Here is a 16,654-nt window from a genome sequence, read left to right as displayed (position 1 = left end):
TGGCCACACTATTCCTGGTACAACCCAGGATGCCGTTGGCCTTCTTGGCCAGCTGGACACGCTGCTGGATCATGTTCAGCCAGCTATTGACCAATATCCCCAGGTCCTTTTCTGCCGGGCAGCTTTCCAGCCACTCTTCCCCAAGCCTGTAGTGTTGCTTGGGGTTTTTGTGAACCAAGTGCAGGACCCGGCACTTGGCCTTGTTGAATCTCATACAACTGGCCTCAGCCCATTGATCCAGCCTGTCCAGATCCCTCTGTAGAGCCTGCCTACCCTCCAGCAGATCAACATTCCCACCCAACTTGGTGTCATCTGCAAACTTACTGAGGGCTCACTCAATCCCCTCCTCCAGATCACTGATAAAGATATTAAACAGAACTGACCCCAATACTGAGCCCTGAGGAACACCATTTGTGACTGGCTGCCACCTGGATTTAACTCCATTCACCACAACTCTTTGGGCCTGGCCGTCCAGCCAGTTTTTTACCCAGCAAAGAGTATGCCCGCCCAGGCCACGAGCAGCCAGTTTCTCCAGGAGAATGCTGTAAGAAACAGTGTCAAAGGCTTTACTAAAGTCTAGGTAGACAACATCCATAGCCTTTCCCTCATCCACTAAGCAGGTCGCCTTGTCATAGAAGGAGATCAAGTTAGTCAAGAAGGACCTGCCTTTTGTAAACCCATGCTGACTAGGCCTGATCACCTTATAGCTTGTTGTTCTATTGTATTGAGTAGATTTGTTAGAGTAGGTCCCAAAATAAACCATTATGCTACATTTGAGTTGGTTAGAATAGTGTCTGTGTAACTTCTGTGCTATTTTGGGGCTCAGTGTTTATACTGTGCATTTTGTAATTCAATTCTGGGACTGTGTTCTAATTGCACTGATTTCTAATTCTGGGAGAAGGAAACCACCAAATATTGATTCCAGTCACCTCTTACTGGTTGCAGCTGAAAACATTTAATGTGTGCTTGTAGTAAGTATAAAGACTTTTAGAATGAGAGTGACAAGAATGGAGTGAAAATCCTACTATGTAATTTAAAATGCTTTTCACTTTTTGAAAACACGATACTTATCAACAGAAGAGATTCCTTGAGGAAATGTCAGGACAATGTTAAATTACAGGAGTGGTTTTGTGAATCCTGACTTCTTCATGAGATTTGTTTCAGATTCTCTGTGGACTTTTGGTCAGTATCCCACTATTATTTGTCAATTTAGCCATTGATGCAGAGGGGTTGACATTTAATGATTCACCTGCAAGTACTTTGAAGATTTATTTTTTTATCCTTTTGATGTTAATATAATTGAAGTTTATGATTCTACTGTATACAAATAATTAATGTTTACCTCAAATATGGTTTTTTATTAGGTTTTGTACTACAATCTGCTGTTTATTATAGTATTAATTTTTGTTGTAGTGGGTATGTTTGCTGTTTGAATTATTGCTTTGAGGAAGAAACAGAGTGCTGTTGCTAGGAGAACAAAACTTACCTTTTAGCAGATATGCTGGATTTTACTCTTTATTGTGGAATTGCTTTGTGATTTTTTTAATTTTTTTTTTTTTTACTAAAAATGATTTAGAATTTTCATTTAAGTCTATCTTTTTTTTGCTTAGAACTGGGTTTCCTTGTTGCATGTAGTTTCTCATCTATGTGCTAGTAGGTCTGACATTTTCTAGTTTGTCATATTTTCTTGTGAAAATGTAATTTAACATAATGCATGTAATGGCTGTATAGTTGTGCTTTATCTTGGTCAGACAAAGAAGCAAAATATGAATTGCCAGACAGAAATATTTTGAGGATTATGCAGTAATAACGCTTTCTTATTCTCAGCAGATCATGCAGCAAAAGAGCCGGTGGAGGATACAGATCCAAGCACTCTTTCCTTAACAATGGTATGTATTTCTGGTCTAATGCAGTTAAAATCATTATAGCTCTCTACAGTTATGTCATGCAGAAGTGAAGTAAAACATTCAAGAATGTCAGTTCAAACCCTGCAGATATATATATAGGGGTTTGCTTATCCATATGATTGTATAAACAAATTTCAATTTACTAACCCTGTGCAATTAAAGTGTGAATAAAAATACCAATAGGTATTTAAGCTGAATTGGATGCAATCAGCTGAGCTGTCCATGGGAGAGCCTCTAGAGGCTGACATTCTTCTGTCTATATGGGTTGGAGGGATAAGGAAACCTACCTAAGGCTAAAAATTTCAATTGTACTAAGTTATTACTCCTTCCTGTACCTATGTGAGTTAAAGTCACGGAAAGGTAAGACCAAACAGCAGTGGCTTACAGCAGGCATGGGTGAACCTAGGGAGAGACCAAACAGCACTCTCTAGTGCTTGCTGGCAAACAGAGTAACACCATTTATGACAAGTTTTTGTGTCTTAGGGTATTAAACATGCCAGTCTTATGCTGAGACAAGGCGTATATCAGGTAAAAGTAATATGAAATTCTGTGAAGTCTTTTAAGAGTTTTTAATGTTGCTATGGATTGCTTACTCTGGGGAAAAGTTACAGTGCCATGTAGCCCAGAGAGGACTGTTGTCTAATGTAGTTATGTAAACAGCTTGAAATGCGTTGGTTTATTTTATGCATGGCAAGTGAGCAAGCTATTGCTTTGCCTTGGTGTTTTCATCCCATTTTGAAGCTTTGCAACAGGGAGTAGGAAATTGAAAATTTCACTCGTACTTTAAATGCTGATCCTTCACTGGGATCCATTATTGCAGCCTGTGTACATGCATTTGTGTTAGCAGGTTTTAATAAAAGATATAGACTTTGTGATTGTTTTTGTGGACTGACTAAATTGGATGCTGTGTTTTGCTAAGGGGGAGTTTTTTTAAAAGGTGAGGGAAAGTTGCTATGTCTAAGATGAATGAAAGTTTGTTTACTCGCCTCCCCCCCTTAAATTAAGATGTCTTTAATCTGTTTGCTTGGTTACAAGCTTCTATAAAAGCCACACCTACTTTTACATAAGGATAGGGGTCATAGGGAAGGAGGTAGATTTCAGGTAAAGTAAGTTATAACATGCCTGGAAATCAGCAGTTATCCCCTTAAATTCGGTAATAATAGTTTTCTATTGCATCTTAATCAGCTTCTTAATTTTAGAGCAGAAAGGAAAAATATTTTTTTTCTTTCAGTACAGTAACGTTTTAGTAAAAGCTTATATCTGCTAAAAGAACTTTTGAAGTCATCTTTGTTCCTCCTGGTATGCATTACCTTTTCTAGATTATCTTGCTACTTAAATGCAAAATTTCTTTCGCAATCTCTGCTTTTTCACTAAAAAGTAATACCTTTAAAAATACTGCAGCAAAGCAGCAATCTCTATTACTTTTGCATGTGCTAATCAGTAGTGTTAGCAGCATCTCAATTCCCACATAAGAAGAGTGTTACTATATCTAATTGTAGACAGATCAACTAGTAGCAATTTAAGAGATACAACTATAATTATGCAGTTTTATATACTCTTTCTCCAGCACAATTACATGCAAAATAACAAGCATCTGTTTCTCTTGCCTTTTTGTGACAGACTGAAAAATATCCTGTCCAAGACACAGGAGTACCTAAAGGTAAGTACCGTGAATTCTGCCTATTCAGGTGTCATAGATCTGTGGTGTTACATGCAATAAAACCATTGGTGTTATCCAACAAATTGAAATACTCTTACTTTTTCCTAGATGTTTATGTTTTAAATGTAGTCTCATCTTCTGTATATTTTTAAGGTCAATTTGGTATGTATATATAACTTTTGAAATTTCCTTCCAAAGTTTAGTTTTGATCTAAAAGTCAGGCTAAAACTATCGTCAGAAGATCTTGGGTCTCAATCTGGAAGGAAAATACAGTGGTGCCATTGAAAAACAGTGTTCAGAGAACAGATGGTAGAGACATGATAATGTTAGAAGGTGGCTTTGAAGAGATTACCAGTGCTTTCAGGTTATCAGAAATACAATCCAGAAATACTTCCCAGGTCTCTTGCCTCTTATTGTATTCTCAGCCCTATAACCAATTAACTCTTCATGCCATCTTTTCCCTTCAGCAGGTATTAATACCATCTACTTGGGAACCTAATATAGGTCCACTCTGAACAAGTTCCTGCCTCTCCTCGCTGAAAATGGAGTGAGTGCAGGTTCTGTATTGCACTGAAGTCAAATACTTGGATTGCTCAGTGTGAATATCCCCTTTATGATTTCCTTGACATGTGGGGTGGGGTTTTTTGTTATCCCAGGCTTCACCGTTGGCTTTTGTCCAGGGAATGCACTGGCAGGGGCTTAGTTGAGGAGTGCTCTGCAGGCAGCGTGTTCTCCATCCTGTGTGGCACAGCAGGTCTGCCACGGGGACAGACACAGGAAACTATGCAGAAGTTAGTCACAATGGAAACTTTTGCTGAGGAGTGTTAGCAATATTACCCCTACGGTTAAAGAAAGGTTAGAGGCTGTTTTGGGGGCTTGAGGCAGCCAGCCAGAAGTGCTGCTCAGTAGGGAAGGAGAATGCAGGATGAAAACTATTTGAAATTGTAAACTACCTTCTGTTTGTTTGCAGGCAAGTGGTTTGTTCCTTCAGAATTGTTTATTAACACTAAAGCAATTTCTCTAACATTCTTTTCCATGTCCTGTTTTTTATTTCACCCGTTACATTAGGTCCTCCTCAAAGTTAATTAGATGAATTCCTAAATTTCAAATTTGTCAAAATTGTTTGAAATCTAAGATTGCATGTTTTAAATGCATTTAATTTAAAAATGAAGGCTGAGAGGAAGTAGAAATTTCATCACTTTTTGTAGAAAGGAAATGAACTGGGTTTATTTTTAATTTTAGTTTCTGCTTCCTCTTGCTAAGTGTAAAAAAGATGTAAGTACTAATATAGCTTTTGACATTTCCCCTTTGGAGTTGAAAGTGATACAAAAACCTCATAATATTCTGTTTGTTTCTGTGATTTAAATTTTTTTCAACGAATGACTTTTCATAACTATTTCTATAAAAATACAGACTTAGAAATATGAATCTGTGAGCTAAAAAGTGTTACAGATGTGCAGGTCTGATTCTGTGTAACACAAAATTATGTTTGCTTCAGATTCAATGTTTGAATAGACAGTACATTGGCTGGGGGAGGGCTGTTATGTTGCTTTTATAGGTCAATTAATGGACCATTTTGGGGCCATAACTTATTAAACTCCTTAGCACCCTCTACCAATTATGAATTAAAGGTGAGTTGAGGAAACTTTTCATCTTGCAGAACTATGCTTAATGTTTATATCATGTTTCGATTATAATTCTACCTCCGCTTAAATATAGAACAAATTTCACACATAATGTTTCCACACAAATGAAGTGGAATTTTGATGCCCATACTCTGCATTTTCAGCCTGACTTTTTTTTTGGTTGTGTTTTGTTGGGTTTTTTTCCTGTCTCTGGACCTACAGTCATAAAGAATAAAGATGGTCCATATTAAACATTTACCCTGCTGGGGGTGGAATACTACTTGGCTTTAAGTTTTAACAGTCTTATAAAACCAGAAAAAGAGGAAAATAATGATTTTGTTGGTTTTTTTCCTTGCAAGTGTAAGGATTAAGTCTTTGATTCAGATCAATTTCTTGAGTGAGATAAGGAAATACGTCTTCTTTCTGTTATCTGATGATTCATAAAGATAATAGCTGTTCTTCAATGAGATCTTACCACTAAACAAACAGCAAATGGAAATGTACCAGCACTACAAACATAGGCACCACCACGGAGAGTTCTTGTGTGTAAAAATGTGGAGAATATAACCCCTTTTAAGCTCGTGTTAATGCTTGGTCAGCACCTGACCCAGAGGAATTATGCAAATGGCTTGAGGATGAGGACCTTATTAATCATGCAAAGTGAAATTTGGCTGTTTGCACAAGGTTCACAAAGGGCTTATGTATCTCTTGTACCCCATTTTGAGGGCTGAAGTGAAGCTTGAAAGGTCAATAGAGTTTGTGCTGTACTGAGGAATGTTGTGCTTTTCAGTGGACTCCTGGGGCAGTTGATAAACAGACTTTGAAATGGATTATTTCAGTGCTTCAGAAAACTGTGTAGTAGAGATAAGTAGGATGAGCCTAATTCACCAAGGGGCAGCATAAAAGGTAAATATTTGTGTAGTACATATTTCAACAATTATCAGTGTAAGTGCAATGAGAAAAGCAAAGCAGAAATTAGTGACTTGCGAAAATTATAGTGACTTGCGACAGTCGTCTTCAGCCTACTTTGATGTATTGGTTCAGTTAATATTCTCTGGTCAGCTTTCTGAAAGAAGAACCTGACTCTTACTTCAAAAATAGTGTGGTGGTTGTTTAAAAAACAACTGCTACACTAATAGCTAAGTTCTGCAAGGATTATTTTTCTTCACGTGGTCATGCTCTGTATGATTGTTGCAGTCTCTGCCAATTTAATATTTGGGGCTTTTAATGCAGCATTTCCCAGTGACTGATCATGTTATGGAGTTAAATTTTGTATGCTAGACATCAATAATTTATGTTTGATAGTCTTACTATTTAAATTTGTATTTGGGTGGAAGACTAGTGTTTCACAGTCTTTGTCTTAGATGAGGAATACCTAACAGATCAAGTTACATTGGAAATTGCATCTGTGAACATCAAGACCCTTACGTCAGATTCTGGCCTAATTCAACAGGTAAGAAAAATGATAACTGAATGTGAACTAAGTTATTGTTGTTGATTAAATAAGAACGTTAACAAATAAATATATTTTCAGACTATATCTGGAGAGCATGGAATTACTCAGTAAAACAGACCAGAAATAGGCTCTCTTTCCAGGAGTTCAATGAAGTGAGCTTTTGTGGAGAAGAGCTGAAGAAAGGTTATTTCATCATTAACGTGTACTTTGTAATTTAAATAGGTTTTGATCAGTGTGTAGATGCTCTGAAGAAGAGCTGACAAAGAGTTAAGGCTTTGTCATGCATGAATAAGTGAAGAAGTAAGGAGTTCTAGGTTTTGGACTCCTTGTGTTTTGCCCTTAGGGAGGCATTTGGCTATTCTGCTTTAACTCTGGGACACTGCTCTTCCTGTAGTGGTAGCACTCTCCACTGTTTGTGAAATCTCACATTGCTGTAGGGTGGGCAATGCTGAGCAACCCCCATGCTCCATGGTTACCATCTTTCAAGTGAATGCTATTTGCTGAATTTCAAATTGATTCTCTTTGGGTTGAGCAGAAAACTTGGAGAAGAGAAATGAATGGGCATTTTTCAGCGAGACGAAGAATTAAAAGGAGTTCCTTATGCCAGAGTCCGATCTGAATTTCATGAGAAACAAACATGGGTTTGGTATGCATTTCACAGATGATGGAGGTAACGGTCTCATTCCCATCATCAAGAAGAGAGCATTTATTGCTAGCTTAGAATCAGTATAGTTATTTCAGTGTATTAGGGTGTTAATGGTTCTACAGAGCTGGAAAACTTTCTGCTTATCTTCTCACTGCATAGGCTTTGATTAGACCTGTAGAGGTTGATTGGATTTTAGATGTGGGCAAAAACCATTCTTGCTTAATGCCTTCATTTCATGGGGAGTAATACCGCATTGTCTTATTGCAATTACAATACAAGAAAATGATCTTGAATAAACCTGAGTGCATCTGACTTGATAAAAGTGGATAATAACTGATCAGTAAAAATACGAATTTTGAACACAGATGTATGGCACAGGTAAGTATCCCTGGTTTTCTTTGTACTTTTTGCAGTACTAGCCACTCTTGTTATTTTTTATCACAAGACATGAGTATAATGACATCTCTTAAAGGCATTTAGGTATTAGCTTTCACAATACAGTTTGAGCTTTCATGAATTCATAAAGCCTGAGAAATGTTACTAAGTTCAGGACAGCAACTTAGCTATTGCAAACTAAGTGAACAGTATCTACTCCCCCCGCCCACCCTCTTGTTTTTATTTGCTTGTTTCTTTCTTTTGAAACTTACCTCTGGGGAGGCTGAGCTGTGATGGGCAGCTCCTCATTCTCCCAATGAGCTACCCTTCTGGGGAGTTGCTCCTCAGGCCTCAGTAATAATGTTCTACCTTTTTAAGGATTTTGTGGGAATGGAGACTGATGACTATAACAGGATATCCAGATTTAATTTTTCTTAAGCTTTAGGTGCTCACATGTTGCCATGAAGGCCAAGTTCATGTTTAAAAAGCTCTGTCCAGAGAAAGCTTACGTGGTGCCAGTGGAAAAGTAAACTACTAGAAAAGTAAACTACTAGAAGATAATGGCAAGGATTATTCTGTTGCAAGTGGCATGTGCAGTGTTAGATTTCTCTTGAGCAGAGAGCAGACATTTTGTGGGGTGAATTGATGTTGCATGTGCGATCTTGCAGTTTTCAGGTAATAAAGAAATGCTGAAAACAGCATGCAAATTTTTCCTTTCCTAACAAAGTCTTTAAATATTTTGGGGATAGTTTACCTTCTTTATAATTGGACTGTGAATGTATGCATGTTCATCACATCAACTGAAACTGCCTATATTCTATTTTTAGTGGATTCCTTAGTAAAGAAGGTCTAGCACGTTGGAATAGAATATCTTATTACACTATATTGTTACTCAGTTGACTTGTGTTTGCATGCACAGCCTGCAAAATGTTAAGAAGCCTGCTGTGATAGTTTTGGAAGAATGACGCAATACAAAAAAATCAACAATACTTTATAGCAGCTATCTAAGGGGAAAATCCCCTTCTGCTTTAATCTTTAAATCCTCAGCAGAAGAAAGCTATTTCACCTGGCTGCACACCCGCGTAGTTAAAGGAAGGGCAGCTGCAGTTTCCCACAGTTCTAGGATCAAGGTGCTGTCCTTCCAGTTTTTAGATGTTGCTCTCTACATACTAGAATTGAAATGTTACAATGTGTGTTGCAGTCTCAAGCTGCTAAGTAATTTCATTATGTTTAATTAGCAGGCAAAAAGCCACTGAGGGAATGTTTACTTCAAACAGGAGGGTTAGACGTGAACCAGCAGAAATGTTCAAGTCCACCTGTTGTCTAGAAAAGCTTCCTATGTATGTAAAGAAATTTGTAAAAAAAGCTCCTTCACTTTTCCTAGACCAATGAAACAGTCCCTTACTGCATGTTGTAGGCAAAATTCTAATTTTTTTCATTACAAAGCATTTAAAAAAATCTTTTTAATCAAGCCATATAAATTGTTGAACAGCTGTTGAGGGATTAAGAACAAATTATTCAAAAGATGTAACCCCATAGCATGTCATTAATAAAGATGACATTGTTCAGTGGATACAACCAACAGGGCAGTTTTGTGAGCCAAAGCATGAAAATGCTGCCTGAAAAGACTGCAGATTGTCACTATTTCCTCAAAACCAGATATATTCCCTGTCTGACTTTACAAGTAGCTTGGGATTCTTCTGCAATCTCCTGCCACTTGTAAATTAGCCAAGTAGTTATTCTGGTGTTCAAATAACATTGTTTTGATTTATATTTGTTTTCTGCTTTGTAGCCAGAAGACAAAGACACGCAAAGCCATAATGACAAATCGCTTTCAGGTAATATGTCAGCTTTACTGTTCTACATATTTTATTCCTAGATTTTCTTTAAAGTACTTTATTAAAAACTGCTATTTGTCATAACCAAGAACTGTCTGGGTAGTCAATGGTTGTGCTCATTTCATTACCAGTGTCATTTACAGCTTCCTTTTTGTTCTAAAGGGGGTGGTGATCTATAAAGCAGACCGCACTAAATGTGTAGATTGGGCTTTCCAAATACATCTAGTACATCCACCTTTGGAAGAAATCTGTAAACAGCTACCTGGAGAGAGTAGAAGCTGGCAGTGGGCTGTGGGCAGGGGGCTTACCCCATAATTGTATGAGCTTACCTGGGGGGGGGTGTGGGGGGTGTGGATGATACACAGCCCTGTTAATCTAACAGTGAACAACTGAGAATTTCCTGTTAGTAAAGAAACTTGTCCTATCATGTAGCATTAGGATCATGCAATTAGGTGGGTAGGTCATCATTTGCCCATCAGTATCTAACACAAGGCATCTTAGAAAAGCAGGATTCTTTATAATGCTTTTGATAGTCTGCACACAGTATAGCATAAGAAGCAGGTTGGTTTAGTTTTGTTTACCTATAACTGTGCCCTGTGTTTTCTTTACCCTTTCTTCCCTGCTTCTATTGGAGGACAAAACTTACTCTGGCATCCTTGCAAAGCAAAATAAGATGAAATTCAGATAAGGTGCTCTCCTGCCCTTTGAGCTCAGCCAGAACTTTGATTGGATTACATTCATTTTGTCTTGTTTCTATAACTAAATCTTGGTATAAGTGCAAATTTTGTCTCTCTTCAGCAAGAGTTTAGGGTGCACAAGAACAACAGAATATTTCACATATATATTTCTGTAGAGAACAGCTGCAAGGCCTGTGGAATACCTGTAAGCAAAGATGTCACCAGAACATGTTTCCCTTTAACAGGGAATCTAAGCATTTGTATGAAGTTATGTGTCTGTAGCAGTGTTGTTGCTGCATGTCCTAACTTGTTGAAAACTTCAGAAGATGTCTTTAGCCTGCTAAAAAAGCAAGCCGATGAGCAATGTTACAAAAATAACAATAGCCTGTTCTTCCCTTAAAAACAAAAAGCAAAGTGCATGCAGAAGCTACATTCAGCTGAGTTGCTTTTATCAGCACTAATATTCAGAATAAAAAAACCCACAATTTGACGGACTTTCTGGAATTTTCACACAATCTGACAATAATTACTGCAAATGAAAAAAAAACAAACCAAAAAACCCTTAACAAATGCTGTTGTCTGTATGAGTAGGTGGCACTGATTACCAGATTTGCCCTTAGCCAGAGATACAGTTCAGGTCTCTTAGACCAGCACTGATCCAGCACTTGTAAATTGTGTGTCACTGTTTTCTGTTGTTGTTTTTAATCACTCACTTGATTAATATCAGTTTTCTCATTGTAGTGTCCCTTTTTCAAAGAGTTTTACCCCAAGTAGGACCAGTTACTTCCCTATTTCAAGCTGTACTATGATGCTGGAGGGCAGAAGCTTCAGAAAGTGCTTCTAGGCTGTGTCCATTATCTACTACTCTTTGGAGATACCAAATTCTACCTGCCTTCAAAAATGAGTAGGGAGTGTTCAGGTCCTATCTGCAGCCAAAATGCTCAAACAATGCCCTATACCACTGCAATGTTAAAGGTCTTAGCATTAGTATTTAACTAGAAACATGACTAGAACTGGTTCTGCATGCTTTTATGGGTTATTAATATATCATATAGTCTGATAGCACCACATTGTTCACAATGCTGGGGAGATATTGACTGTTGTGTGTGGGAGACCTCTAAATGGCAATTTTCAGTCTTTGCTGCAGATTTTAGAACGTATCACCACCTACTTCCAGCAATTTGGTATTTTTATTTTTCTCACACATGGAGGAGTATGCACTTTATTCCTTTCTATAATGTACCTTAAACAGGCTTGCTTGGTAGAACAGGGACAGCTTTTATTGTAAGAGCCCTTACAAAGCAAAGGAACATTTCCACTTTTTCATTGTGTTAAAGTACTAGATGTTAGTTGTGTTTGCAGCTGTCAGCAGAGATTCTCCTGGTGCAAATATTTCACGTTGTTATGAAGGCAGCAGCCCGGAAGTGCAAAACCTTTTCCTTTGTGCTACACATATGTATACAAAATGCACATAATGCGCACATAAGCCTGTTGGTGATGTAAGCAGGGGTTATGACAGATTCAAGGAAGCAACGTAGTTCCCAAAAACAAAAAAGGGGAATATCCCTGCTCACATACTGAATTGAATTGCATGCCTTTTCTATAAAAGTATGAATATGGTACTTTCAAAATTACTGTCCTTTTGATTATAGCCACAGAGTGTAGTGAAGAGAGAAGTCTTAGAAAGTTAATTTCATGAGTACTTCATAAGGAAAGGTATTATATCTCACTATTCTGACTTTTTCAGAAATGATTCACAGGAACATAATACTCATCAACCCTTTGTGCTTTTAACTTTTTGTTCCTGGTGAAACCTCAGCAATAGATCCTAACTTCTCCCCATGTAATGGTTTTCACTGCAGATCTCAAGAAAACCTGCAAGGAAAATGGCACCTGCTCCTTGTGCTTATTCCGTGCACCGACCATCAGTGACATGCTCAATGATGAGGACTTGTTGTACACAGTGAGGCTAAAGCTGGATCCCTGCCACCCAACAGTGAAAAACTGGAGAAATTTAGCAAGCAAGTGGGGGATGACTTATGATGAATTGTGTTTCCTTGAACAGAAGCCCCAAAGTCCCACCTTGGAGTTCTTGCTACGGAATAGTGACAGGACTGTGGAGCAGCTGATTGATCTCTGTAAATTTTATAAGAGAATTGATGTTGTGAAAGTGCTGCTGAAATGGGTAGAGGAGGAATGGCCGAAGAGAGGGAACAGAACTTACCAGAATGACTTCTAGGTCAAAGAAAGTTGTTAGTTCATACACGTTAAACGCTGGGACTAGCTGCCACTAGTACATGGGAAGTTTCCCTTGCAAGAGGGAGAGAGCCTGTACTGATGGTTTGTATACTGTGTAAGCTTTATGTACTGTATACACATATATATGTTCTGTGCCCTCAGGGTTGCAAAGATAACCTTCCAAAAATGGATGGAGTAATGCAGGTTGTGTTCTAGAGTCTACAAATGCCTTCAGTTTCTTTGCTGCTGTTTGTAGCCTTCCTAAGCAGAAGAGGAATGAAAAAGCCAGACCACTGGTTTTACTGCAGCAGTTGTGAACCATGTCAGTTGTGTGCTGTTGCTATTGGGAAAGCCACAATTAGAAGGCAAGTCTCTTGGCCTTTCTGGCAGCCCTTCCACAATTTTATATGTTCTACCTTGTAGAAGATGAGAGGTTATTTTTTTTCTTTCCTTTTTTTTTTTTTTTAATATTTTTTAAGCTTTATGACACTGTTTTTGGCACAGAAACACCTCAGTGTTCCAAGCAGCAGTTTGGACTTGCATGTTACAACTAATTCAATGTTTCAACATCACATTCAGGCAATTTAAGCTTTAAATCTCTTTTATGAGCAAGAATAGATGTTAAACAAAATAATTACTTGCATAATTCTACGTCATAGGGCATATATTTGCTATAGAAGAAATCATGCAATTCAGAGAGACTTTCCAGCCCATAACCACTAGGGACCAAAAAAAACCAATTCGAATGCTTTATACTTAAAATTACTTTCCAAAGTTTTGAAGACAATATACACTCTGAGTGCACTTATCTGTTTATCTCAAATGCCTCTCACTTCGCAATGTGAGGTGACGGCTAATGCCTCACCCACAGTATATTAGTAGTATTGAGTATAACTTCCCTTTTCACAGGCTGTGGTTTTCTTTACAGTTCTGTGTGTTGACCTACTTTCTGCCTCACACCAAAGTAGTTGCACACTTCTGTGAAACTAGCAAAAGTTTATGTATTGATTAAAGCCACTCCAATGGGAAATTAACAGGTGAATTCATCTACAGTCCAGGTGGATGGTTATTAAAGCACTTACAGTGGTTTAGACTGATATTTCTCAAAGAATTTTGATACTCTGAATTACACTGTTTACATTTTAAATACTTTAGAAATCGGTCTTTTTCCTACCATTCTTGTGTTCTAATGTTTTAAAAAAACTTCTGAAAAATCAGTTATACAATATGACCTATAAAGTACTTACAGCTATAATGCCACACACAAAAATGTTGTGACTTAAAAATACTTCTAGTTGCTACCCTTACTAAAAGTATCTCAGACAATACTAGTATGTACATAGGTGTTTATACCAAAGCACTGGTGAACAGTATGTCAAGATGTGGGGCAAAACTAGAATGGGGTACAGGTTGATGCACTGTTTACTTTTCTCAAGTAGAAATGACTAAGAATTAGTGGCAAAGCTGAGGGAAGTCTAATGCTGTATGCTGAGTTTCTTCCTGTAAGAGAATGAAAAGGGACCTCAAGTAATACTATGCTATAGATACCGAGCAATATGGTTACAGAGAAGCTAGAAGTAAAGACTAACATTTTCAATGTCAGGCACTAGTTCTGGGGTGGCATAAATTAGCTTTAGTTTAGTGACTTCAGAAAGCTGAAGATCTAGTTTCAAGGTGAAAAGACTGACCTAAATTTGAGGTTTGAATTTTTTAATTTTTTTAAATCTTGTGGAAGACTGGAATTTTTAATAACTTTTTTTTTTTTAACCATTCCTCAAACAAGCTGCTACTTTTTAGAACAGTAAGTTTTCTAGCCATATTTTAAAGAGGAAATTGTACTGCTGTATATTGTTGGGGCTGCAGTTCAAATGTTTTGTGTTCTTCTAGGAACAGGGGTTTCCCGATAGATGTCTGTCAAATCTAACTTTTGCAAATAATCTTCTGTCTTTAGTTAGGAGCTCTAGAATCAGCTTTGAGGACTACTGCTGTGGCTGGGCTGCCTGCTATTTTCAATTTCTACAGAGGCATCCACTGTGTATGTGCAAATAGCTCATAATGCAGCTTGTCCAACATAATCCCCATACCTTGGGCCTACTATATGCACAATTTAGGATTATGTGTCTGTGTGTTAAATTGTTATGAGTGATGAGTGCTGGCATGTGTGCCAACAGCTTTTCTCTCCTATAACATACCACAGGTATATGTGTGTGGTGGTAGAGTATGCTCTGCTTTGGTAGATCTGGTCCAGCAAGGAGCTGGAGTCCTCACCTAAGACTCACAGTGGGAACATGAAATGATGCAGCAGCATTTCTGAATCAAGATGCTCAACTGAAATCTACCACTTTTCATGTTTTCTGGCTAAAACTTGTAATTTTGAAGAAACACTGTTGTCTTGTGGAAATGAGTTCTGATCCCTTGAAGCTCTTGAAAAGTCCATGTCAGCTGCAAGGATTTATGTCTGATGGAAATAAAGCTGCTTCTGAGAGTTCATATGTGGATTCTATATAAATTCAACACTGAAGGTTGAAAATGTTAGCCTTAAACTTCATCACACACTGGATTACTCATTGGTATACTTGAAATATTTTTTTCCTCTTTGTATGGCATGAATTGAGATGTACACACTTTTTTTAGTTTTATATCTGTTTACAAGATATTGGGTCTGAGTGTTCAGTTTATTCTTATATCTTCTGTTATGATGTATACTATTTTTAGAAGAAATATAGATTGTCAATGTTTGACTTTATTGTATTTGTTTTTATTACAGCTAGGAAAACAACCGTTTTCCTTCTCACCAGTCACCTTGGAACCACTGAGCTATCAACTAGTTCTGCTGTGTAAAAAACCATCTTGTATACAAGATTCATGGTGTCTTAAAGCACCTATGCTTGCGACAGATACTGCTGTTCAGGGAAGGAAGATGCACTTTTTTAAAAACTTTTCCATACGAAAAATGAGTTAATTTTGATAAGATGATGAACAAAGATGTTTATCTAGAAACTTGCAGTGGAATTATTAACTATGGGGAGGTATGAAACCTACACTGGGTGAACTCTTCCTGAATTAATAACCAATATGGTAATGAAGGTTAGAGTATCACATGGACACTGAAAATGCTCAACTAGACTATCAGTTTTGTTCCATTATATCTTTCTCCTATTCACATACAAGACCCACTTTCCCTTGAGGGATTTCCAGTTCTTTGGCTGCCATCCCTATGCCTGCAGGATAATCAGTGGCCCTTCCTACCCACTTCAGCTTCTATGAAGATGTCCAAACCAATAAATTCTTTCATTCCTGCAGCTTTATCTACGACACGGTAAGCCTAATAACTGTTCTTCAACAGCAAAGGTACAGTCCTGTGCTCTAGGAGCCCCTAGTTTTGCTGTAAGGTCAACTATGGGGCATCCCCAACAGAATGGTGACAGTATCCAGTGGCCTTACTCACTGCATGCACTTCCCTTTGATCTGTGGAGAGGAATGCAAGATGGATTTGTGGCTGCCCTTTGGAAGCCTACCATGAAGGATAGGGAAGACAGCACGGCCCCAGGTGCTTGCTTGGAAGTAAGTTGTACAGAAACTGTAAACCATACTTCTTCCTGAATCACTGCTGAATAATGGAGAGTGGCAGCTCAGTCTGGGCTGTGCTTCGTGCAAAAGACTGCGTGTTTTTCACTGTCTCAAACTGACTGCCTCCCACAGTTCCAAGTCAAGCTGTTAGCAAATGGTAAAAAATGTAAATTCTGCCTTGTGGTGGTTTCAGTTAGGGTAACACTGTTGACTCGTGGCCAGACATAATTGGAAATTGTTTGTAGGACAGCAGAATTGTTTAAAACAAGGTCAAAGAAAGTGCATGGCATTTATAATAATATAAAGAGCAGCCTACTTCTGTAATTTTTGCAGCATATCATGTGCTTTCTCCATGAAGGAAAAGCAATTAGTTATTCATAACTAATTTCAATATATCTTGTAAGTCTTAAATTTTGTGTCAGTTTTGGACAGTAGAGCAGAGCGGCATTAAATGAGGACTTGGGCTTGTTGCGTGTTTTGGCAGAAAAGTGCTTTTCCTTGCCCCTGAGCTCAGCTAGTCCTGATTGCATGGCTATGGTCAGTTGCTAGCCTTAGCTGGGTAGGGAAGGTATGGATCTACTGGTCAGACAGGCTGAATATGAGGAGCACTAAGAAGAATTTATTTGGAAAGGTGGAGTCTGTAGTACTTGTAAGCCTGTACA

At 38.0% G+C, this 16,654-nt stretch overlaps 1 protein-coding gene across 1 annotated transcript in view; it reads left to right on the top strand.

The window, feature by feature from the left end:
- EDARADD (EDAR-associated death domain) overlaps positions 1-15,083 on the top strand; it is a 17,702-nt gene extending 2,619 nt beyond the window's left edge. Inside the window, exons 2-6 of the mRNA XM_010562946.1 lie at positions 1,828-1,889; positions 3,528-3,567; positions 6,557-6,645; positions 9,462-9,507; positions 12,047-15,083. Of these exons, the coding sequence (XP_010561248.1) occupies positions 1,828-1,889; positions 3,528-3,567; positions 6,557-6,645; positions 9,462-9,507; positions 12,047-12,423 (614 nt within the window). The 3' untranslated portion in view covers positions 12,424-15,083. The remainder of the gene's footprint in view (positions 1-1,827; positions 1,890-3,527; positions 3,568-6,556; positions 6,646-9,461; positions 9,508-12,046) is intronic.
- Positions 15,084-16,654: the final 1,571 nt, after the last annotated feature.

Source organism: Haliaeetus leucocephalus, unplaced genomic scaffold (genome assembly GCF_000737465.1).
Source record: "Haliaeetus leucocephalus isolate CR32 unplaced genomic scaffold, Haliaeetus_leucocephalus-4.0 Scaffold162, whole genome shotgun sequence".
NCBI classification, from domain to species: domain Eukaryota; kingdom Metazoa; phylum Chordata; class Aves; order Accipitriformes; family Accipitridae; genus Haliaeetus; species Haliaeetus leucocephalus.
The sequence above is the reverse complement of the archived record's forward strand: the minus strand, read 5'-3'. Positions and strand labels throughout refer to the sequence as shown.